Consider the following 25,574-nt stretch of genomic DNA (forward strand, 5'->3'; position numbering starts at 1 on the left):
TTCCTATTTTAAAAAAGTAAAGATAAACCTTGCATCCTTTTTTTTTTTTTTTTTTTTGTTTTTGAAAGAAAGCCTTTCATTGAGATCAAATAGCGTTACAACAACAGACACCACAAGGGTGAAGCATGAAACAGGCACCCTAAAGGTGTACAAACATCTCAATACAATACAGACAATTGCTACTAAATAAAACCCAGCCAACAGAATGATGCCTCTGCGTTAACATACACCTTTACTTGAACAGGGAGTCGGTTACATATTCTAGGCGACTGCCAATGACTAGATTAATATACGTACAAAACAAATTGTCCAAAGAAACACAAACTATAACAAAACAGGAAAAGCTCAACGGAAGAAGCTGTCTGCCGGGAAAGCCACCGCCTATGGCGGCGCGTGCACCACAAGCCCATCAACCCTGAAGCGCCAAAAGCCTCCGATCATCACCAGAACCACCATACACGGCAAAGAAACCCGGTTTGCAGCCCTCACGCGCAATCCGAACCGAAAACCACCCAGGAGCGTGAAGGCCACGCGCCGATCACTGAGAGACTGCATAGCCGTGGAGAGCGGCTGGAGCACCAGAGACTGACGACGAACACAGCTAACAGGCGCGTGTCCACCAGAAGACGGAGAAAACTTGTAAATCTGGCCTCCAAAAAATCTGACAGTGAACAACACACCACAAACTCCGCCATCGACACGCCATGGGTGACTAGTCCCCACCGACACCTTCACCAGAGAACTCTCCTGCCTATACAAACTAAAACCAGAAAACCTAAATACCCACCGGATTCACACCGGGGCGACTAAAGCTTCCAAAACCCTAAAGGTCGGAAGACTCAACTACAAACAAAAGAACCATCTTAGCAACAAAGACTAAGATGGCCAAAACAAAAAATCCAGGGAGGAACGCCTCCCTCCCCCAAAACCAAGACAAACTGCTGGCTCTCTCTCTCACTAGAAAAACGGGAGTCTCTCTCACTAGATAAACCTTGCATCCTTGAATCGACAGTTACACAATTTCTCTTTTTTACGGTATAAATTTACGTAAAATTCAAGCAAACATTAGAGAATGTGAATTCAATTATTATTATTATTATTTTTTTAAAAAATATTGATATGAGGGCAATATTTTGAATCTCAGTACAATTTCGTTTTTGAGTTTTAAACTGAAACTACAAAGCAAAGCGGGGGAGATGGTGTTGAACAGTCCTAAACTTGACCGCCGAGTAGCAGCATTGGGCTGGTACTGACAGATAAATGTTTTTACCTTTCCTTTTCCTCTTTCAAGTCTCTCAATCTCAAAGAAATCCCAGCGAAAGTCTCAATCTCAAAGAAACCCAGTTACCGACGAACGATGTGACTCATGTGAGGGAGAGAATGACATCTTCTTCTCAGCTCTGAGCTCTCAGCTCTTCTAATCCCAAAGAGCTTTGCTTTTACTTCTCCGGACCACGGTGAGTAACCCATCGAGCACCGGCGTCCCGCACCCGCATCCGCTGTGCGAGCCCATCCTCAGCCCCCAGCTCCCCACGCCCCGACCCGAACCACTCCTTCAAGAACCAGTTCACCGGGTGCACCTCTCGCGTCGGCACATCGCACCCAAAGTCTCTCAGAAACCGACATCCCGAACCGCTCACGCATCGTGAGTTCTTTCTCTGTATTTATATCAAATCCAACACCCATGCTTGCCGCCGTTAACACATCACCGAATGAACTTTTTGGCTTCTTTTTCTTTTCGGGTTTGTAAGATTTTCTTAGTTTTAATGGGTTGACCGTAATTTAGGGGAAAATGGGCCAGCGATTAGCGATTAAATCTAGGGTTTGCTTTTATGGAAAATGGGGGTTTCAAGATATTAAGGTTTTGGGAATTCTTTGATTTATCGGAGTTTGGAAATTTTCCATGAAGGAACAATTTCAGCAAAAGAGTTCCATCAGAAATTGGGAAAATAAAACCTAAATGATCACCGATTGAATTTAAGTTTTTCAAAATTTTAGAGGTTGCTCAGTTTGATTGGATTTTGGAAATTTGGGAAAATTTTCAGATAAAATATTTGATTAAGCTTGGGTAATGAAACCCTAAGTCTTGAAATTCCGAAGGATTTTGGGTTTAATTTCTTCAATAATTACTTATCAAAAAAACTTCTTCAATAATTATCTTTAAGGTTAGTCTAATTTGGTGAATGCATATTTGAGGGCTTTTAATGAACTTAAAGCTGCTGATTGATTTTGATCTTCTGCTAAACACATTTATGTGAATCAGTTTGTTTAAGCTGCAGATTGTGTTGGATCTTTTGCGAAGGAAGAGACATAGGCTTTGTTTGTTAATGTGTTTTAAGGGGTGTTTTTTTGTTTTTGGTTTGATAAAGTATTATGTGACATGAATGTGAAAATTGTTTTTTTTTTTTTTATGGTTTTAGGAGTGTTTTGTGTTTGAGTTGTTTGCTATTTTTTTTTTTTTTTTTTTTGTTTGGAGAAGAGAAAACAAAAGAGATAAAACAAGAATTTTAACAAACGGATAATGGTTTTGGTTTGAACTGCATCTATGTGGACCAGTTTGTTCATTCTTTTGTTTCTTGTATTTTTGTTTAATAGATGGACGTCAAGACAGCAAGAAACCCGTCTGTGTAGGCTCCCCACACCAAAAAATCTTAGCTCAACCCTGTTTTTTGAGGGAGTTCTGTTCCTTCTTCCCCACCAAACACAGACCTATAAAACACGTCACCTCCATTAGAATCTTATACCTTCTTGGTTCTCTTCGCTTCCCTCCAACGAAAATCCACCCACGAAAATCCATCCTTTGTTTTTATCATACTCAAGCATTTTGTTTTTGTTACATTTCTATCCTCGTTCAGTCTTCTTCTTCTTCTTCTTCTTCTTTTTTGGTGTGTGCGTGTTTTCTGATTTTTAAAATGACCTATCTTGCCCTTATTCTAACCTACCTGAAAAAAATCCAATCAAGTCAAATTTGGTGCTAGAACTTGGTAAATATTGTGCAATTTTGTCCAATTAATTGATAAAAAATGGAATGAAACTAAAGCACTGTCGGAAATAAAATAATTGTAAGGGGTGTTTCAGATTTTTGGATTCTCTAAATATTTTAGAGTAACCCTTAAGATAGCACTAATCGAAATTTATCACGTCAACAGAACTAGTGGCAAGCAAATCTTCTCTCTTTACTTCGGTTAGAATTTTGATGGGTGTCTATGGCGCGAGAGAAATATTAGATTGGTTCGGAGGAGAAACAGGGATTTTAGGTGTATTGTTTCGGAAATTATGTTTTGTGTTTGTGTTAGATTCAAAGTTAACTCTTTTAAAGGTCCCCATGATTCTCCCGTGTTGCCTCCTTGTAGGCATTTGCTTGTGTAACCCCCTAGGTTTAGGCTGTCTTGTTTTAAGGGGTTGCTTGTGGATCATTTTGTTCCTGTTGAGTTCTTTCAATAAATACTTTCAAAAAAAAAATATTCTCTTAGTCATGCTCATGTTTGTAGATGAAAATGATTCGATTAGTAATGCTTATATATGTTTAGTTGGATGTTTGTGTCAGTCTCACCATGTTTCTACAAAGTTTTCACTATAGGCCTAAAGCCTTTGATTGGTATCGCTATGCCTGACAATGTATTGGATGTATCAGGGAACCACCTGAATTATGGAGACAGCTTCTCTTATTCAAGAACCCCAAAAGAAGCAGAAACTGAATGAAGAACAAGACATTGATGGGAATAGCAAATGCTTAGTTAACTTACCTGAAGAGGTTCTTCGACACATCATTTCCTTTCTTCCAATAGAAGACGCTGTTAGGACAAGCGTACTTTCTAAAAGGTGGGAATACCTATGGGCTTCTATTCCCAATCTAGATTTTGAACGACCCTTGCCTGCTAAGAGAATGCTTTTGATGAATTTTGTGGAAAGGGTGCTTTGTCTTCGTGACTTCTCTGATATAAAACGATTCACTCTCCATTGTGCTGTGCTACATGATGCATCTCGTGTTAATACGTGGATCTCTGCAGCAGTACGGCATAATGTTCAAGAGTTGTATATTGACCTTGACAACTTCAAAAGAACATTTTCATTGCCTCATTGCTTGTTTACTTGTAAGACGTTGACAAGCTTACACCTTGATATGCCTGATATCCTCAAACTTCCTGCTACAATTTGTTTCTCAAATTTGAAGGTCTTGACTATTGCAAATATTACATTTTGGGATGAATACTTGACCCAACAGCTTTTTTCTGGTCTGCCAGTCCTTGAGAAGTTGGAATTACAAGAATGCAGCTGGGAGGGTCTCAAGAATGTGAAAATTTCTGCTCCCAAGCTTTATTCTCTGAGCATATATGAATTTAGTATGGAAAATTCCAGTTGTTATGGAGATGGTTGTCATGTTATGATTTTTGGAGGTGCTCTCAAAGAGTTTTATTACAGTGGCAAATTGTTCTGTGACTATTGCTTATATAACTTGTTCTCACTGATAAAGGCAACTATTGATCTTATCACTGATAACATCAATATGCATATCACATCAAATCGTGTGTATAAGCTTCTTATGGGGCTCTCTAATGTGAAATACCTAACACTTTCCTGGGAGGTGGTTGAGGTACGCTTGCTTCTCTCTTTGTAATTTCAATTTTTTATGTAATGTATTGACATAATGGGAGGAATTAAGCCATCGTTTGCATAAATGTGATATCATTTAATGGTAAAATTGGTAAGGGTAACAAACTAATGGGTGAAGCTAATGGCATATACAGATACTATTCTATGCTTTCATGCTTGTTGAGTTGTGACACGTTAGACCAACATTCTTGTGGATTTGAGGAAATGTTATGACACAGAAAGAGTCTTGACCACTGAACAATCAATTATAATGCGTATTAAACTTTCTTAAGTTCAAAATCATTTTATCAACAATCGACAAACAATTTTATCATATTCAAGACTTTTTAACTTTTGCATATGAGACATTACATCTATAGGTTATCTCGTTGTGTGGCTCTTGGTGGCAACGACACTTGCTAAAAGCCTTTGAAAAGGCTTTCGCTTGAGGTGGATTTTGGTTATTGTTACAGTTGTAGAGGTTCACAATTGAGGAAGACATTGTTGGAGTTATTACTTGTGGTAGAATCTTACATCAAGTAGTAGCAACAAAAAAACGAGAAGGTTCACAAAATAATGTTATATGCAAACTTGTTAAATTAAGCTTTTAGGTTAAGGTGGTGACTAAAACATGTGTCATGGTCTTATTTAAAGAAGTCCCCAATGTATTTTGTTTCTTAATAGTGTCATTCCAATAAAAAAAATCACATTTATGTGCCAACTTCAAAGAGCAATTATGTTATGGAACCCACTTTACCTTTGGTTTCAAAGAAGCCCTTGATTTGGTGATTTAACCTTTGAATAGTCAAGAAAATTATTTGAATAATGAGAATTTCTATTTTCTAACTTTCTATGATGCTCAAAATATCAAATGGTTAAAATTGACGTATACTCGTGTAATACTTGGTTTAATAAATAAAGAGATTAAATGAGGATGTACACCATTCATACTTTTGTTCATTTGTTTTATTTTAACCAAATTGGTCAATTTGGTTTTTGTGTAGCAAAGGGAAAACCATTGCACAAGTGCTACTATAATGGCTTCCATATGAATGATGAGAGTTTCTATACATTGTTATTGACAGAAAATACAAAAAAAAAAAAAATTATGCTTTTACTTGGTAAGACTTGAACCTAAGTCTTACCCAACCCCATCCAATATCTTACCACTTGAGCCAAACCCAAGTGACTTTTTACCTACATTAGCAAATAATTGAGAATTGCTCAATAGATTTTTGTTTAATTCTAAGTTTTTCTTCTTGTTGCCCATAGTATAATCTTAATTAGGCTCCACTACTATACTGGCATGCTTTTATAATGTGTTTGTCGTACTTATATTCCTTGTTTCATGGAAGTCTCTTAATTTATGATGCATTGCTTTATCTTGTTATTATGCTCTAACATTTGTTTTTACAATGTGTTTGTCGTTCTTATTTGCTTGGTTTCATGGAAGTCTCTTCTTAATTTATGATGCATCGCGTTATCCCGTTGTTAGGCTCTAACATATGCAGCAGAACTCCTACCACGTATTCCTATGTTCAATAACTTGATGGATTTGGAATTGAATTTCTGGTCGGTGGATCTTAACTGTGCAGCACTACTGAAGATATTGCAAAATTCTCCTCTTATTAAGACTCTAAATTTTTGTGAGGTAATCTCACATGAACTACAATGTCTATTATCTTGTATTTGTTCCATCTTATTGCTGATTTACCATGTTGGATAAAACGTTTAATTTGCAATGATAATTTAGGGGATTACTCTGCCGTTGGATTCTGAGAAAGATGATTGGATACTGAACCCAGTGCCTCCATGTTTCTTGTCCCATCTTAAGTGCATCAAAGTCGGCAAATATGAAGGATATGAGAAGGAGCTTTTTGCTATAAAGATTTTGCTCAAGTATGCACTTGTCTTGGACGACATAGTCATAACTTGCTTAGAGCATTTTGCAGGGAACTTGGAGAAGCTAGAGAATCCTTACAAACAATTGATAGGGCTCCCTAAAGGGTCACAAAATTGTAAAATCATTTTGGAATGAGATTTTCTTCAGCTCTTACTCTAGAAAAAAAGCCATTAATTCTTGTTTTTTGAATGACGTAAAAGTATGGCTTGTTGGCCTTATGCACTACCTAGGTAACTTGCTGTTATAGAATGTGTATATTTGCAACCACATTTGTTGATAATGAAACTTTGGTATCATCGCGACACTTTGTGATGTGCTACGTGATGCATCTCTCGTGTTAATATGAGGATTTCTGCCGCAGCAAAGCATGATGTTCAAGAGTTGTATGGGAATTGGACCACTTCAAATGAGTATTTCTATTTTCTTATAGCATTCTTAGCGGTCTCACCAAAAATTATTTTGATAAGGCAATTTGTTGAAAACACACAAAAATCACTTTCAGCAACCTCATTGCTATAACCAAAAAGTTTTTGTGAGTGTACAGTATTCACAAACAAAAGTGAACATTGTTCATTCACTCAATCATTAAAAAGCTATAAAATATGGTAATTTCTCTCCTCTTCTTTTTTCTTTTTTTTTTTTCCACATAGCATCACTGTTTCGGTCCTCTCCCATTTTCTTCTCTCAACTCTTACGCATAGCCTTCCCTGGAAGCTACAATTCGTAATTTGGTACATGTAGATTAATGCATAATTTTTTTTTTACACGGCCTAGTTCGACATTCTTCTCATTATGCCCATTATGATGGTCAATACATAATCAAGACTAGTATTATATGATGGGTGTGCTTCTCATGTTCTTTTCTAGTTTTTTAGAATGAACCATAAAGTAAGCTCTACTGCTCTAGCACTATAATCATTGATCTGTATTGAGAAGAAATGCGGGTATGATTGAGAAAAGTTGAATATTTAAATGGAATATTGATAGTAAATAAATAAATCTAGGAAATTTTTTTTTAAATGGAATAGTAACATTGAATAGTTAAAATAGTGAAGTCGCTGTGCTTTAAAAAAATGGCTCACTCAAAATAAAAGATGATAAAATTTCATTCATGGTTTGTATGTCAAACAAGATGCTTGTGTATGAATTTGATCATTATTATTGAATAACTCTCTTATATCTTCTTGCACATGTCCTTATTGTCCCTAAAGAGGCAGTGGATGAGGACTTGTATGCATGTCTGGACTTTTGTCCATGAGACTGTCAATAAACCTTTACTTTTGAAGGCCTGACTTACCTCAAGTTGGGTAAGCCAGTTTTAGTTATTTTGTCTGCAACTTATGGCAGCTTTTGTTGTATATAGTTGTAAGGTTGTAATAACATTATAATGTTATGTTTATGAAGACGTATTTTCATGTACATTATGATTTGATGCGAGTTTGTAATTTTTTTTTTCTTTAAAAAAATAATAATTTTATACATGGTAAAAAAAATTTGCTGAGAGTTTTGCATGAGTAGTAGTGCTACATGAAAAATCAGATATTTTTCACTTTATATTATTTTAGGCCGGAGCGTTGCATATCTCAATTAAGGAATGTGTTAGTTACATAACATAAAAGTGTATAATATTTGTACAACGTACTTTGGTGGAACTCATGTATGTAAGTTTTATATGCATTGATTCTACTTATGTGTCTTGTTGTACAAATATTATTTGTGCAAAAATCATTTTTTCTCTATCAAAGCTATCTCCTACCCTCAACGGGTAGGGAAATTGCATATTTCACTGTATCAACAGACAACAATGATAGAGGAGTTTTTCTGTGTGTCCCTGTCGAGGAATACAATTTGTGTTCATAGTTGGATATCGCTGTGATTTTAGGTGACTTGGGAAATGTTTGGCGCCTGTGCTAGAGTAGGGACGAGCCAGAGCGTGACCTTAGTCCCATCAGTTCCTTCAATTCATGACTTTCGACTTTCAAGTCTTCAATCCATGGTTTCTACGTCACCAATTACAAGGGAGTAATTGGTGACGTAGTTGCATCGGTAGTTACTTTACCCCAAAATTTGATGAGTATTATGACTCACCGAATGTTAGAAAAAAGAGAAATTTTTTATTTTTTATTCTTATAAGACATGTCCATGATTTTAAAATATAAGTATTTTAAAAATGAAAGAATATTTAAATAGAATAAAAAAAGTAGATTTATAAAATAGAGAAAAAAATGTAAAAAAATAAGTAGATAAAAAAAAAGGTGATATTTTAATTAAAATAATAAAAAAAATTTGCTAAGTTGAATATAAATGCTTTAAGCTTTATCATTAGAGCATTCTTAGTAACCTCATCAAAGTAGTTAAAAATCACTTTTATCTATTCTGGTGAACCACTTTTTTAAAATTCTCCCAACGGCCTCACATTTTTAACTATTCACTATTCCATTTAAATAATATTTTTTCAAATTTATTTATTCTTTTTCTATTTAATCTTTTTATACAACAAGTTACCATACACCTTCATATTGAGATTAAATTATTGCTAAGAAATTCAAATAAGTTTTCATTTGCTTATCAACTAAATTTAATAAAGAAATAAAGAAAAGATAAATGAAAGAACCACAAAGTTTATGTTAGGGACAAATAAACATTTATGTCCATGAAATACGGATATCATCGTGTGAGAGAGATGGGAGATGAGAGAAGAAAATTGGAGAAAATAATGAAAAAAGTGTGCTGATCATGTGAGAGAGAAATGAGAAACAAAAATGATGAGAGAGGGTGAACGAATATTATTGATCAAAATCGGTGAATATTTTCACTCACCAAAACTTTTTGGTTAAAGTGGTGAGGCTGCTGAGAGTAATTTTTTCAAAATAGCTTAGTATTGCTAAACATGTAAGATCTGCAGGAAGTATTAGCTATATTTGTGTTGGCACTCTAAAATGACATCAGATACTCTAAAAGAACTAATGAAATATTAATTAAAGCCATCTGAAATCATTTATAAAATTTAATTTTACTTAATAAAAAATTAATTGAAAACTTAAAACTATAAAAACATGTATAATTCACCCCTCAATGTCAATAATTCAAGCAAATATAGGACTTTTGTCGCAAAAATATTATTGTAAGATGATAAAATTTCAGTAATCTAACGAAAAATCCTCAAGTTGTAAATTTAGCACGTGCCGATCCTTTTGAGCTCACTCTAAAGTCCTAAACGGGGTGCCCTGCAGAATGGCTTGATTATCATTCTCTTCCACCCAAACAGCGCCCTTCATTTCTCGTCCTATCGAGGCCCACTACGCCACCAAGTTCCCGAAGAAGATAGACACTCTTAGTCTCACCAAGGAAACACTACTGTTTCGACCTTTTCACAGAAAAAAATGGCAGCGAGAATAAACCAGTCAATTCAGAATACTGTGTGGCTCTTAAACCCTTTACATCGTCCATTGAGTTCCAAAGTGAAGCCCCGTCTCCATTTTCGCCGAAACCCCTTCTTATCTTCTTCTTCTTCTGCAAAGAGAGCTTTGTCCTGCGCAAGCTTAAGCGCTGTGCAAGATGGTGGCGAGCCCTTTGTTATAACAACTCCGCTTTACTACGTGAATGCCCCTCCCCACATGGGCAGCGCATACACCACCATCGCCGCCGACGCCGTTGCCCGATTTCAGGTTCCCTTTTGCTTCATATTGTCTGTCTTCTTCTTTTTTTTTTTTTTCCTCTTTCTGGCCAAAAATAATATTTTCAATGTAATGGGGTTTTGAAAATCTTGATTCTGTTTCTGGGTGCAATTTTTATATAAGTAAATTTGACTGGTTGCAATATGTATGAAATTAAGAGGTACAAACAAAATTAATGTCACTAGGTGTCGAATTAGCACAAAGGTTTAGCTCTAAGTTGCTTTGAATTTGTGTTTTTATCTTTATTTCTAATTTTTTCATGAATTGGGAAGTAATGTTATACTATCACTAAAATCATTACATATTAGAAGGTCAGCCTGTGTCCATCCTGCATTGGATGCTTTAAGGTTACAGATTATGATGTGATAATGAAGAGTAAAATCAAATGAATTTCTTTTATTTTATTTGAAAACACTTGATACATATATATAGCGTTTTTATACAAGCAAATCAGTGAAAAATTTGCACTATTGTAATCTTCTGTTGTTGAGCGATTCTAGGATGTAGAATGTAAGTTCTTATGGGCTATGTCTTGCGGCAGAGGCTGTTAGGAAAGAAGGTTGTATTCATCACTGGGACAGATGAGCATGGGGAGAAAATTGCCACTGCTGCAGCTGCACAGGGTTCCAACCCGAGTGAACATTGCGATGTCATTTCACAAGCTTATAAGAGTCTCTGGAAAGATGTAATGTTAACCCACCATTGCAATTTATTCTTTGTTTTCCGTAATGGACTTGTTGAATGTTCAAATTACTGTGCACGTTTTACATTTTTTCTTGTGAACTTTTTTTTCTTTACTTGCTTCCCACAGGTAGACATTTCTTATGATAAGTTCATTCGGACAACCGATCCCAAGCATGAAGCAATAGTGAAGGAATTTTACTCTCGGGTTCTTGCCAATGGTGATATTTACCGGGCTGACTACGAAGGACTTTATTGTGTCAATTGTGAGGAGTACAAGGTAGTATTTCTATTTGAAGTTGTAAATGTGGATGTAACAACCTTATCTTAATTTAATTTTCATTATATGCTTATCGATTTTATTATTCACAACCTTCTGGATTAGCGATGGGATTATTTCTTCACTTGTAGATCATTTGATAAAAATTAAGTGTGTGTGTGTGTGTGTGTGTTTTTTTTTTATTTGTTTTGGTGCTGATCTTTGTTTGGAAAATCACCTTTGAATGCTTGCAACTCATTATGTGGAATTCCCTGGTTTTAGGTTCTCGCTGATTTCCATTTTCAGTTTGACATATGTATTCATATATACATTGTACTCTTGAATGAATCCATTTATTTAGTTATTTTGGTCCTTTTGTTCTAGAGTAGCTCTGTGTTTGTGTAATTCAGCTGTGTATTATCATTAGCTCCGTGAATATGCAGGATGAGAAAGAATTGCTTGATAACAACTGTTGCCCTATGCACCTGAAGCCATGTGTTCTGCGGAAAGAGGATAATTACTTCTTTGCTCTATCAAAATATCAAAAATTATTAGAAGAAACTTTGACAGAGAATCCAAATTTTGTGCAGCCTTCATTCCGTTTAAATGAGGTGAGATAATGGGGAATTTTGTTAAAGTTTAGGCTAGTGTGTCTTGTATACTCTTCATTGAGCCTTAGCGTAATTTATGCAAAAATTATTGCTTTCGGCATGATTCGTTTTCCTGCCAAGATCCTGAACATGCTGATTAAAAATCTTGTAAGCTCGATAATTGGCAGATTTTCTATATACTAGTGTAGTATGTAACTATTTCTATAATTATAGATTGTCTATATGCATTTGCTTGTACTTACCATTCAAGATATTTATGTCATGATTGCTAATATATTACTTAAATAAGTTGTTGTGCATCTTAAATAAGTTTTATGGAAAATATTTCTAGGTGAAATGTTCGCACTAATGGTGCTTCTGTTGTTTGAGTTGATCATGCTGCCCACGTGGGTCGAGGGAATATTTTATGAATTTAAACAAAGTCTCTCTCTCTCTCTCTTCAATTTAATGAATTTATAGTTGAAACTTTACACATGTATTTTGTATTTTGCTATATGAATTTTTCTATTGATATCACTTACTTCTATGTTCAATTTTTCTTATAAAATTTCTTCAAGGTGCAAAGCTGGATCAAAAGTGGTCTAAGAGACTTTTCCATTTCCCGAGCATCAGTGGATTGGGGCATCCCAGTTCCTAATGACAAAAAGCAAACCATATACGTGTGGTTTGATGCTTTATTAGGGTAAAGTCCTTTTTGTTTTGTAATTTGGAATCATATTATTTTCTAAGCTTGTAAGTTCCTAATTTGTATGATAAATGTGTTTTTAAAAATTTATCAAGGCTTCTGCTTTATATATCATCAGATACTCTACTTATTTGGGCGGTAATGTTCTTTTGGTGAAATCTTTATTTATGAACTTCTATTGAGTATTTTTTCCTGTTGAGCAGTTATATATCAGCACTATCTCAGGACAAGGGGCAATCTAATTTACAAAGTGCTGTTTCTTCAGGTTGGCCTGCGTCACTACACTTGATTGGGAAGGTATAGCATCTTCTATGTGTTTAAGACGTATATTTTTCCCAGAAGTATATTTACTCTTTTGTGAAGGTTTTGTAGATTTAATTGACATAGCAATTACAAATTGCCACCAAAATGTACTTGTTTTTCATGTTAGTAATGCCAGTTGATGCCTTACCAGTTTCCACCTCTGTGTCTCTGGAATTTAGTTTATTGTTTCACATTCTCTTTGAAGATGCTTATTCGGAAAGTTTGTGGTTGACCACCTAATTGCTCTACCAAGTTAATCATTTTATTTTAATCACCAAGACCCAAGATAAGTCGTCACACCTTTTATTCATCCAGTATTCTGGCACATGAGCATCTCTCCAGGATTTGATTGGATTCCTTGTAAGTGGCATATTTGAGCAGTATGGATGCTGTGAAATCTGACATCATATTACTGTGGCACAATTTCTTTTGGCTATGAGGTATAATTGATGCAGGGGCAGGGTGTATCACTTTCATTAATGTGCTTTGCATCAATGAGTTGTATGCGGCAGATGATGCAGTGCTCATCATTCGTGTGTATGGATATACCACTGGTTGAATCATGGGTGGAATATCCTACTTTTCTGTTATATCTATGTATTAGGTGCTACACCCATGCAAAATTTCCTGGACATGGAGAGGTCTCCGGATGTTGGCCAGGGTGATTTTGTTTGTTTTATTGTTCTGTGTCTTTGTTATTTAGACTTATGTGGTTTTTCTTTTCTGGGTGCCTTTCCTTTTCCTTTTGTTGTTGTCAGGAACCTTGTACACATATATTGTTCTTCTTTTTACTTCCAATTCTAATGGGTGGTTTCCATTCTCCTTCTTCACTATTATAAAGATTTCAGCAGTAGTATAATTATCTAATGTTTTTGTTATACTTATGCAGGATATTTTGCGCTTCCATGCGGTTTACTGGCCAGCTATGCTAATGTCTGCAGGACTAAGCCTTCCTAAGATGGTGTTTGGCCATGGATTTTTGACAAAGGTATTTGAACTCATAGTACATTTCATTTTTGTTTCCCTCTACAGCTAGACATATAATTTCTCCGCTTGCTGCATCTTCCGAAGGAGCTATCGGTTTTAAAATCTTAGCACAAGTATCTGGACTGTTTAACCTAGAGTCTATGTCATACCTGCGGAGTTGCTACTTCTTTAGCTAGTGAAAGTTGGGTAATATATATATAATCTTCTCGACTGATGGCGGCTTATGTAGTGGTCGGCCTTCCTACCAGAATGCCTTCTTGGTCGAAGAGCCCATTTACTAGTAAGGGGGCAGGAAGCAAAAAAACTTGTGTGAAGGACGTTTTTCTTCTCTCCCTTCTCCTCTCCAAGGGCCTTGGAGAGACTGCATCCCTTTCTTTTGGTTGCTCTTTTGCTTTCCCAAGGATTGCGGTAGCTGGGGCAAAGCCCACTTTCTTCGCTCCGTGAATAATATATATATTATGCCTTCAAATATTTTGAACCACAAGCCTTACTGTTAGGTTCCTTAGTTTGTTACTTACCGAAAAAAGAAAATTCTTTAGCTGCTGCTGTCTCATATAATTCAGATGTCTTAACGTAAAATAGCATAGAAGTTATCTTTTGGAACAAGAGATTTTGTATGCTTCTTCAACTTAAATCATCAATAGTCATGCAAGTGAGCTAGAGTTTTTACATTTGTCTCATATACCTAATTTCATTTCATGCAGCAATTCTTTTTATTTTTAAAATTATAGGATGGCTTGAAGATGGGGAAGTCACTAGGAAATACACTTGAACCAAATGATCTGGTTCATAAATTTGGGCCTGATGCAGTCAGGTACTTCTTTCTCAGGGAGGTGGAATTTGGTAATGATGGGGACTATTCAGAAGACCGTTTCATCAATATTGTCAATGCACATCTTGCCAATACAATTGGTATATCTACTCTGGCTTCGTAAAAGCACTGTTCGCAGATCACTATGGTTGCTTTATACTTATTTGAATTGTCAAGCTAAGATAAATATATTCCTTGCAGGAAATCTTCTTAACCGTACTCTTGGACTTCTAAAAAAGAACTGCCAATCAACTTTGGTGGTTGATTCAATTATTGCAGCTAACGGAAATCCATTCCAGGACAGTGTGGAGAAGTTGGTAAGATTTGTGTGAAATTTACATTATCATGTGTCATCCAAGTTTACTTCAGTGGAATAACTTGATGAAGTGACTTTAAACTTTAAACCATGAATAGCCTTTTGAAACTGCTGCATTTCTTGACCTGGTGGGTACCCTAGACATGGCAGCTGCTCACTGTGCTCAGCACCCTGGCAGAGTATTCTGAATTTTGACATGGCAAGCTAATTCCACTGCTACCAGCTTCTCTTTTGTTTTAACATTCTGCTTTCTGGGAAAACCAGTTATAGTGTCTAAAATATTGATACCAACTTTTTCCTGATGCTTCTTTCTGTGTTTGTAATCTTCCTGGTCCCATGTAGCTTTCCTCCCCCTTCTGAGGAGATGAACCACAACTTTGCATTGCAGATTGTAATGGCTGAAACTTTTAATAGACTTGGGTTTTGTGTACTGATATTAGTACCCTCCATACGAACAGAGACGTGAATGAGGTTTTTAGGCTTGACTTTTGACCCTTTTTGCCAGTGGTAGAAAAATAAAATTTTGGCGGAAAGGAGGTTGGAACAGTGGTGGAGGTGTGGAGTTCTCTCACATGCAATATTGGATTCAGATGTTGATATTCAAGTCTTTCTCTATCCTTCATTTCTTCTTGCATATGGTTTTTCATAAATGACTGAAGTTTTTAATTGAAATGTATTATCTATATGTATCTATGAGATCGAGCGTGGAATTTTGTTTCTTCACTTTAAAATGAGTATCCATTTCCCACCTTTTCTTTGCAATCTTGGTGACTCATGCCCAGGGGATCTCTTCTGGAAAACGTTCTCTTTTTGTTTGGTTTTAGGGATCAATGTCTGTAATTAACTGCTTTCAACCTTTTATCCCAGGCCTTCTGACTTTCCCACTCTTTACTTTTGTAGGTTGAAAAAGCTCGGGTTAATTATGAAAAACTCTCATTATCATCAGCTTGTGAGGCTATTATAGAGATTGGGAATGCTGGAAATTCCTACATGGATGAACGTGCACCGTGGTCTCTCTTTAAGCAAGGGGGTGCTGCTTCTGAAGCAGCTGCAAAGGTTTTCCATATGCACACTTAATGTAAATTTGTTAGTTCAATTTGCTTGGACGAGTAGCAAGTATATTCATGTTGATGTTAAGCATTTGACTCTTGAATAAACTCATCCTTTAATGTCATGTTTAATTAATCCAAAAACAATGGTGAAATTCCATTAATGCTGCTGCACCAGTATAGGTCAATTAACTATCTGTCATAGTATATGCGACCAGATTTTGTGCTTGATTTTTATCGGACCGTGTACATATTGAGTTTTGCCATTTAAGTTCTATTGTTATTTGATTGCCAATACCTTAATGTCAAAAGACTATTCTACTTGTTGGAGCAGGACCTTGTGATTATATTGGAAGCATTGAGGATTATAGCAATTGCACTATCCCCAGTTACACCAAGCTTATGTTGGAGAATATATGGACAGCTTGGCTTCTCAAAGGACCAGTTTGACACTGTAACATGGGTCTCTCTCTCTCTCTCTCTCATGCCGGTGCGCGCACACACACACACATTTGACATTACATGTGTAGCTGATGCATCATATCCTCCCATTTCATTAGCAACTAATCTAAAGTTATTGCTATGTAGAGTGAGACAAAGTGGGGAGGGCTAAAGGGTGGTCAGGTCATGGCTCAACCAAAACCAGTCTTTGCGAGGATTGAAAACCGAATGGAAGATGAAGATGAGGGTGAAGCAGCTAAGAAGGAAGCGAAAAATAAAGACAGGGTACCTCAGGCTCAAGGGGTTGCAGAGGCTTAGGGAAGAATGCATAATTGCCTTTTCCTGACCACAGATTTCTCTTTTTTAAAAATAAAAAATTAAAAAATAATTAATTGTCGATTGTAAGAGTTCTATTACCTATTTTTGGCAATTATTTTGAAATAGATTGATTTTAGACATCTCGAATAAATTGCTTCAGTACATCTGCAGTTCTCTGTGAACAGAAAGCCAATTATAACAATAACATGATAATGTTATCCCATCCGGTTTTATCTTTATCTTTAACATTAGCCTAATCATAATACCCTAAAAGACCTTAAACCCTAATCCTTAAAACCCTTTAACCTCAAACCTGAAACCACAATATTAAATAATTAAAACTACTTTAAGACAATGCCAACCCAAAGTTAGGTATATTTTTCGAAAGTTGGGAAGAGGGCAATCTCCATTTAGATGTTTTAGACCATCAAATCTTTCTTCCCCTACCCATCTAGGCGTTTATGCCATGTACGTTTGACCCTACAATCTTACAGGCCAAACTTGCATTTTCATAAAGTTCCTTGGAAGAATGTTAAAAAAATGGCAATTTAAAAACTCGGATACATTTTAAAAAATGCACTACTTTAAATACCGAACCACAATTTTACTAAACACTTTAAGTGCGTTTTTTAAAAATTACATTTTTCTTATTTGTATTTTGAAACGGCTAAACCAAATTAACACTAATGGCCCAAAGAAGCAGATGCTTAGTATTTTGATCAATATTACTCAACCAACCAAAAACCAAAGCAGCAAAAGAAAGCTTCTTCCTCAATATCAAGTAAAATACGTCAAAATGCCCAAATTGAGGTTCTTCAAGAAACTACATAATGAAATAAGAGCCCAATACCAATTTATTGTGCATTATATATATATAAGAGCAGAGAAAGATAAGGGGATGCAAGGGAAAGCCGAATGTCAAGCATTTCTCAAACAATCCTTCTCATATAACCGGGCGCCTGCACTCTTAGCAGCTTTATGCTATAATCGAGTTTTACTTCTTTCCGGGAACTCCAAGCCTAGTCCTGAAATCCTCCTCCATGAGGGGAAGGCCATCACGCAGCTTGATCTTTGGTTCCCATCCCAGCAGCTCATTTGCTTTTGTGATATTTGGCTTTCTCTGGCGAGGATCATCTGGTGTGTTCTCCACCATTGCGATCTCCACATCAGGATTGATCAGCTGCGGGTCACACAATAAAGCATTTTAAGTTTCCATGTTTCCTAAATTTGTACTTAATTTATGTCCCATGGTGTGATGTTTGGACACAAAAAGCCTGTAGAATAAATTGTTTTTCGGTAAAAAAGTTTGATAAAATGATATTTCTGTGCAGAGTAACGCTAGTACTACAACTCTTTTATAACTTGCTGCTCATGTCAGCACGTGATTTTCAAACAAAGGGAAGCGGGGGAGAGAAGACGAAAAGAAAACCGACCTCCTTAACAGTCTCCGCAAGTTCAAGCATTGTAAATTCACCTAAAAGACACAAAAACTAAGTTAATATTGGCAATAAAAGAATTTCAAAGCAGGAACGACAGCTAATGGAAACAAATTACAGGTATAAATAACCTGGGTTCCCTATATTGATGGGTCCAGTTTTCTCTCCTTCCATAAGTCGAATGAGGCCATCAACCTTCAACATTGGAAATAAAGATTTTTGGGTCAATAATAAAACCAAGCCCCAATTGGTGTTCACATGATTTAAACCCACCACAGAAAAACAATCCAAATAGCAAGCTCTTGCATACCATGTCAGAGACATAACAGAAACTCCGCGTTTGGGTTCCAGGTGCTTGAACAGTCAAGGCCTCACCACTGGACAAAGCAAAGAACATCAGTCGGAAGTGATAAATGATGCGGCAAAATTGAGATTTTGCCATATAAGAATTCAATATTTATCCCCTAAACAGTAATCATATTTATCCGCATTTTGGAAGTGATAACTGATGCCGCAAAATTTCAACCATTTAATTTGAAAACAATGGTTAATTTTAGAAGAAATCTACCGAGTAAAATACCCTAGGAATTCTAGGCAATCTCGATCCAAAAAACTTAATAAAATGTTAGTAAGGTTTACAAGATGCTGTTAATGCTCTGACAAAATTACCGGATTGCTTGGGCTATGAAATTACTGACAACACGCCCGTCATCGATATTCATGCGAGGTCCATAGGTGTTAAAGATCCTAGCAATCCGAATCTCTGTCATTGGACCATTACAAATACATTACAATAAGAATTTACATTGAAATAATGCAGGGAAAAAAACATAACTATCAAAAATATAGCTTTTGTAAACTTATATGGCAGAGAGAGGGAAAAAAAAACTATAATAGATTATTACCAATCCCATGCTGCCTATGATAATCAAACATCAAAGTTTCAGCTACTCGCTTTCCCTCATCATAGCAACTCCTAACTCCTGTGCATTCATGCAAACACATAAGATAATTTAAATATGCTACAAGTTGCATAATTTCTTTAATTTGAATATGCCAAGAACTTTACTAGTATTAACTTTGTGAGAAGTTGTTTCAAAATTTACTCAGATGATATCCTCATTAAAATGGAATCAGATTAAATCACAATAGAAATGCAACCTCACTTAAATGGCCTCTAAAGAGAAGAAGGGTGTTTGTTATTTTATTTTATTTTTTATTTTTAAAAACCCTTAAAAAGTCCAGATACGCCATGCTTAATAACCTAGTTAGAAGAATGGTAAACGAACCAATTGGGTTAACGTTTCCCCAATAGCTTTCCTCCTGGGGATGCACAAGAGGATCTCCATACACCTCTGAAGTTGATGTGAGCAAAATCCTGCATGTCCATTGTCATATCTTGAGTAAGACAAGAATATATTTGTAAATGGATATATCAACGAGATGAAATAGTAGTTCAGACCTAGCTCCAACTCTCTTTGCAAGTCCCAGCATATTCAATGTACCAATCACATTTGTTTTTATTGTCTGTCAAGTATCAAATGCTTACAAGTCAGACAACCACTCTATGCCAAATATCAGTGATATTCACAGTAAATCAGTACTCATTGGGAAAAAAAAAAACAAAAAAACTTGAGAAATAGAAAGAAATAAAGAGGAAGAGAAAAGGGGGCAGCTTCATGAAATACAAATTTAAGGGTCTCTTGCAACTTCTAACACATGACAGTCCTGTGTTCAGAAAGAACTAATTAAAGATATACACACCTTCACAGGATTGTATTTGTAGAAGATTGGAGAAGCAGGACAAGCAAGATGATATATTTGATCAACCTCTACTAGCAATGGTTCAGTGACATCTGCCAGAAAATAAACAGAGGACTTTAATAATACGAACACCATCTGGAGAAAATCAATGGCACGACGTATGATCCATAGATTATATAGAAAAAGCTCAAAAAGAAAAAAAAAATAAAAAGGAAAATTCAGAACACAATGCTACAAGAATCGTCTGCACCAAGCTACTTCACAGTCACTGCAAATATAGCTTATATTTCATCTGTCCTTTCACTACTCCACTGTAATTCTTATCTGGTCTATTGGGTATATGAAAATGTCATGCTCAACATTTTTCACTTTAACCATTACACACGTCTGTCAAACTTTCCATCCTATTCAATTTGGTCTATTTCCAACTTAAGTTGGAGCACATACAAATGCTATTAAGTAACAACATCTTAATACTTAGTGAAAAGTACATATTTACATGTTGGTTGTTCACCACTTAACATGCAAAAATAAATAAGGGACAATATACCATGACGAATAAGCTCAAATCTTGGATGACCAATCCATTTCTTTAGGTTGTCCTTTGAGCCAGTGAAGTAGTTATCCGCAACAATAACCTGAGTAAAATTGGCAGTAAAAAAAATTTAAGTATCACGTAAAACTTCATTGAAACCGCAATTTGATTTCTAGTATTTCTATACAAGAGTAATGCTAGAAAACACTTTTTATTCCACAATTTTAACCCAAGGGTTGATTGAGATTGTCACATCAACATTGTGAATACTTGTGGGATAAAAATATTGGTTTCTAGCATATTACTCTTCTATACAATGTACAATTTGTATTCCTAACACCATTCATATCCCGTTTATCTGACTACCCCTTATGGTGGGCAGTGTGTCAGGTGGCAAGGGGGTGGGGTTGTAGCTGTAGCAAGTCTTACATCCAGATCTTAATAATAAAAAAAAAGGAGAAAAATAAAAACACAATAAAATATTTAAACACCAGAAATGCTTACCTCATTCTTTTCATTTTGCATCAACCTGTCCACGAGGTGAGAGCCAATGAATCCAGCTCCTCCAGTGATCAAAATTCTCATATTGGACTGCCATCAAAGGAGAGAACATCTTTTAGATCATATAACATCTTTTATGACCATTCTGAAGAAATTTGCTTCAGATAGTAGTGCCAACAAAGAAAATATTTACTGAAAGCTCATAGTTATCCTTTTTTTCAAAAAAAAAAAAAAAAAAAGAAAGAACGAAAAAAGAAAAGAAGAAGAAGAAGAAGAATAACACGATATAAAATCACCATTATTACCTGAAAAAATTTGGAATTTCTTAAGGGGGATGGGGATGGAGGTGGTTTTGTAGCTCCATGGCTGTCTCCATTTGAAGCTTCCTTGGCCATTACTGTCAGATTCTTCTTGAAATCCTGAGGCCCAAGACAGTCAAAAACTCTCAATTTACCATCAAATTCGCATAAACCAACAAATGCTACACTCATTTAACACTAGTCAAACCGATCCACATATTCAAACTCCATAACAATTTCAAATCCTACAGAATTAGACCAGCATCATAAAAATAAAAGAAAAAAGAAACGAAAAAAAATCTTTTTCAAAAACTGAAAACGAAAAAAGAAGAAGAAAATATAACCACCTTGAGAAATTTTTCTTAAGACTACTTTAGTTTTTGATGTGTGCGACTGAAAGATGAGGGCTTTATATAAAGAATGGAATGCCACCAATCGAAAAATAAATAATGTGCTACCAACCCCTTGGGGTTGGCCAAGTGGTTAGACAGGGGGTCTCTAGGGGATAACCCCCATGAGGTCGTTGATCGAATCCTCGTGGTGCTACCAACCTCTTGGGCCAGCCACCCAGGTGTAAAAAGCATGCAACGCCTCGATCCTGAGTGGCCATGGGTCTGGGGCCGGGATTAGTCTGAGGACGCTCATGGACACGAATACTATTACTGTGTGTGGGCCAGTTCACCCGTGGTATCGTTCACAAAATGTGCCCCTGAGATATCCTGATAAAACAAAAAAAACTGTACCCACTGTAGAGAGAGAGAGAGAGAGAGAGAACGAAGAATTCTTCAAAAACACGAAAAGTAGAGAGCAATGAAAGCTTCTCTCCAACGAAACCAGAACCCCACACCTAACGATTTTCAGATCTGAATCTCGCTCTCAATGTGCCAAAACAGAAATCCCAAAAAGAATAAAAGAATAATATGAAAAAAAATAAAAAATAATAATAATAGTGATTATAGCTAAATGCTGATTATGGGTGAATTAATTACCTAGGAGAGATCGAAATCCGAGGCTTTTCTTCTTTGTCAGTTGAAAGTGAGGGATTTTTAAAGGTTTCTATGACAATTGCATGGAGTTGTTGTTATTTATATTCAATCACGCCGAGCATTTGTTCCAGTCGTAACCGAACATCCCGTTGCTCATCGAAAATCTAGATTTGACGGAGTACACACTCGCAAGTGTTTCAATCCGGTTTGTATTGTTTATCAATGACTGCGCGCCACGTCATTGGCTGACCGCTTTACGACCGTTGCACACGCAATTTTATCTGTGCTGGGTTTACCCGCCAGTAGAGTTCGCCTCGTATTAAAGTCCGGTCAATTAGCCAATAAAGCTCGTCCAACTCAGCATCTAATGTCCCCCAGGTTGCCTAAAGGACAGGTGGATAGCAACTTAATTGTTGATGCCAAAAATAAAAAGCCGATTCCGAGGTTGTTGCCTTGTTTGTTTAAGCTTTTAAATCTTTTTATTGACCTATTATTTAGGTGACAGGTAACTTAAATGTTCCAGGTTTATTCTTGTATTATTAACATAACATAATTTTTGTAAGATTAACTATGGATTGGAATTACATGAATCTCCTACAATTGTAAGAAGTTGATTCCGACTTGTTTGTCAAGTTTAAATTTAAATGTTTGTAGCAGTGAGCGAAATGAGAGCAGCCTAAACCGTGAAAATAGAATTGTGAGAGAGCAAATGTTTGAGATCTATTCGTTTATTAGTATTAAGAGGTGACAATTCAATTCGTATTTGTGTGTTGAGTTTGAATCATGTCGAGATATGAGTATAAAATTATATAAATTAATTCTAATTTAATTCATTTAATTAATGGATCAAACTTCTTAATCTTAATCTCGATTAATTTTATATTAAGTTCATATAAAATTTACGATATTGTTAAGCCTGACTAATACAATATAATATTAGTATGGTTAACTATGCATACAACTCAAGTGGCTGAGTTCTGACCGTCTTGATTGGTTGAGGCTATATATCTTTTGATGGGCAGGAACGTATCCGATACCTTCTGCTTAAGAGCGGAGCTAGGATTCAAGATTTGGGGAGGTCAAATTAAAAAAAAAAAAATTTGGGGGGGTCAAAACTATAAAAATAACAAAATTTATGGGTAAAATTAATTAATTAATTTTTTTTTTAAAGAATTTTTTTTTTTTTTTTGGGGGAGACCCCTGGCCTTGGGGGGGCCAGGCCCCAAGGCCAGGGGTAGCTCGGCTCCGCCCCTGCTTCTGCTAATTAGAGGTAAAATAAAATTACTCCTACGTCTACGGTAGAGAATTATCCGCCACCTCAGACACAGCTCATGGATTGGAAAATTGGATTGGTACATGGAAGGACTATGACAGTCTACGGATCACAATTGTCCGCTGCGTAGGATACAACTCATCACGTTTGTCTTAGAGCCATCTTATCCATCGGTCATTAAGGCATATTCTCAAAATACCACAGCATCTAAAAAAACTCGACCAAATATAGAAAAGGAAACCATGTCACATTGGTAATTTCCAAGCATAGGCTTCGGAACTTCACCCAAATCAAACCCTTTGAAAAATTAATTTCTAAGAAATTTCTTATGATCTATATGTAAGAGTGATACGTGTTTTTTACGCATGTGAAAATTACATATTTTTTTTATTAATACTATTAAAAAATTAATAAAAAAAATATGTGAGAAACACATACTAATAAAATAATATATATTTTTTGAATATTAATGGACACATGTCACTTTTATATGTGGATCGTAGGAAATTTCCTATAAACTAATTTGTGAAATTTTTTTGTCCTTGATAAAAAAAAAGGAGCATCAAATGTTAGTTCTTATAGTGTTGACTATGATGCGAGTTGTGAGAACAGTTTTTATTATGTCGAACACTAATCAATTCGCACGTACATGTTAAAGAGACAAAAATAATAAACAACAGAGTCTACCGAAAGCACTGGCAATGCTTAAATCAGTAAGTATTTTGAAAAGGTAAGTAATAAATTGCTATAATAAAGTTTTGGACAGAGACTAAAAGTTCTTTGAGACATGTTACATGCACATCACTTGCACATATTTTGTACATTACTTTTCTAAATCAATCATTAGATTTGTAAGACCCACAAAGATTCACATGTGGGTCATATAGATTCAATAATTAATTTAAAAAAGTGATGTACGAAAGATGTACAAGTCATGTACAAAAATCATTTCTCAAATTATTTTTACCTTAATATAATTTATCTTTTATAATGACTTGCCTTTAAGTAATTTTCATCAGTTTTTCTGTACAACCTTTTTCTAGAGGGTAATTTATCCCACTTTTACTTGCATTAAGGCACACTTTCTCCTTGAAGTTAAGGGCACACACTTTAGTTATAAATAATAGACACGTGATAGTTAAGTGACCATGTGGTGCGATTAGTGGTGCATGATTTATTCCTAAAATAGGATATAGTGTTAGAATTATGGGTGGGTAGATTAATCGTTTACCGATTACCAACTGCCGTCAAACTATCACCGTCTTTTAGCGATTCGTAGGCAGAATAAAACTATTATTTTGACATCGATTCGATTCGATATGCAGTTTATATATTTTATAGGTGGTTAACCAAACTGAATTGATCCAACCAAACTGTATATTTTTTTAAAACAAAAAAACAAAATGACATCACTCATTTGAAATGGTGGGGGCTAATCTATTGTTAGATTCAATGTAAAAATATGTTAAATAAACAATTGTTTAGCCCCCAAAACAACCATTTAGCCACCCCTCCCCCCCCCCCAAAAAAAAAAAGAAACCTATTTTGATCAATAAAAATAATCTTTGCCTAATATAAAAAACTCACGATTAACCGACCAACGTGTAAGTTGTAACTTAATCGAAATAATCAGAAATTGTTACCGTCAATATGAACAGACTTCACCAATTGTGGCGGTTCGGTGGACAAAAATATCTCTTCCATCACCAATTTAAGCAAACTATTTAAAAATAATCTATGAAATAACATTCCTCTTCTCATATTGCTTTCCTTTGTGACCAAATTCAGGATCACCCCAAAGTTTTTAAAAGCATTAAGATTACAATACATGGCTTTCCATATTCGGATGCTAAACGCATCTTCTTTCCTGTATAAGATAAGATGACATTAGATTGCCTTAGATAGACAATTGTGGCTGTAGTTTAGTGGTAAGAATTCCACGTTGTGGCCGTGGAGACCTGGGCTCGAATCCCAGCAGCCACATTATTTTGCTTTTTTTTTTTTTGGGTTTATTTTCTATTATTTCATATTTCTCAGTCTGTCATTCACATTCTGCCTCTCTGCCTCTCTGCCTCTGCCCGCTATAAGCTAAAATGCACTCAGCACTATGACAATCATTACTTGGATGCATTATCTTTCTCTTTTT

The 25,574-nt window shown here is 35.7% G+C and overlaps 3 protein-coding genes and 1 non-coding gene across 5 annotated transcripts; 3 read left to right on the top strand and 1 right to left on the bottom strand.

The window, feature by feature from the left end:
• The first annotated feature begins 1,091 nt into the window (after positions 1-1,091).
• LOC133864986 (F-box/FBD/LRR-repeat protein At5g56420-like) lies at positions 1,092-6,808 on the top strand. The gene is made up of 4 exons (XM_062301445.1): positions 1,092-1,645; positions 3,635-4,594; positions 6,089-6,244; positions 6,347-6,808. Exons 2-4 carry the CDS (start codon positions 3,650-3,652, stop codon positions 6,629-6,631), a joined length of 1,386 nt encoding a protein of 461 aa, XP_062157429.1. The 5' UTR covers positions 1,092-1,645; positions 3,635-3,649; the 3' UTR covers positions 6,632-6,808.
• A 2,921-nt stretch (positions 6,809-9,729) lies between these two features.
• On the top strand, positions 9,730-16,798 carry LOC133862612 (methionine--tRNA ligase, chloroplastic/mitochondrial). Its single transcript, XM_062298453.1, has 12 exons — positions 9,730-10,164; positions 10,715-10,858; positions 10,985-11,134; positions 11,557-11,724; positions 12,282-12,406; positions 12,613-12,706; positions 13,602-13,700; positions 14,431-14,611; positions 14,712-14,827; positions 15,727-15,882; positions 16,210-16,338; positions 16,464-16,798. Exons 1-12 carry the CDS (start codon positions 9,880-9,882, stop codon positions 16,632-16,634), a joined length of 1,818 nt encoding a protein of 605 aa, XP_062154437.1. The 5' UTR covers positions 9,730-9,879; the 3' UTR covers positions 16,635-16,798.
• A 587-nt stretch (positions 16,799-17,385) lies between these two features.
• LOC133862613 (UDP-glucuronic acid decarboxylase 6) lies at positions 17,386-22,315 on the bottom strand. Of its 2 annotated transcripts, none has more exons than XM_062298455.1 (13): positions 22,159-22,315; positions 21,176-21,289; positions 20,874-20,960; positions 20,385-20,472; positions 19,835-19,926; positions 19,533-19,597; positions 19,360-19,448; positions 18,976-19,053; positions 18,740-18,833; positions 18,381-18,447; positions 18,202-18,265; positions 18,068-18,108; positions 17,386-17,814 (listed from the first exon to the last, which is right to left on the bottom strand). In XM_062298455.1, the coding sequence occupies exons 2-13, from the start codon at positions 21,263-21,265 to the stop codon at positions 17,629-17,631; spliced, it is 1,041 nt and encodes a 346-aa protein (XP_062154439.1). In that variant the 5' UTR covers positions 21,266-21,289; positions 22,159-22,315; the 3' UTR covers positions 17,386-17,628. The 2 variants fall into 2 exon arrangements, with proteins under 2 accessions (XP_062154439.1, XP_062154438.1); XM_062298454.1 differs by lacking the exon at positions 22,159-22,315 and adding an exon at positions 21,517-21,750.
• Positions 22,316-25,339: 3,024 nt separating this feature from the next.
• TRNAH-GUG (transfer RNA histidin (anticodon GUG)) lies at positions 25,340-25,411 on the top strand. Its single transcript has one exon. It is a non-coding gene; the product is annotated as a tRNA-His (tRNA).
• The last annotated feature ends 163 nt before the right edge of the window (positions 25,412-25,574 follow it).

This window comes from Alnus glutinosa, chromosome 3 (assembly GCF_958979055.1).
Source record: "Alnus glutinosa chromosome 3, dhAlnGlut1.1, whole genome shotgun sequence".
Classification (NCBI taxonomy): domain Eukaryota; kingdom Viridiplantae; phylum Streptophyta; class Magnoliopsida; order Fagales; family Betulaceae; genus Alnus; species Alnus glutinosa.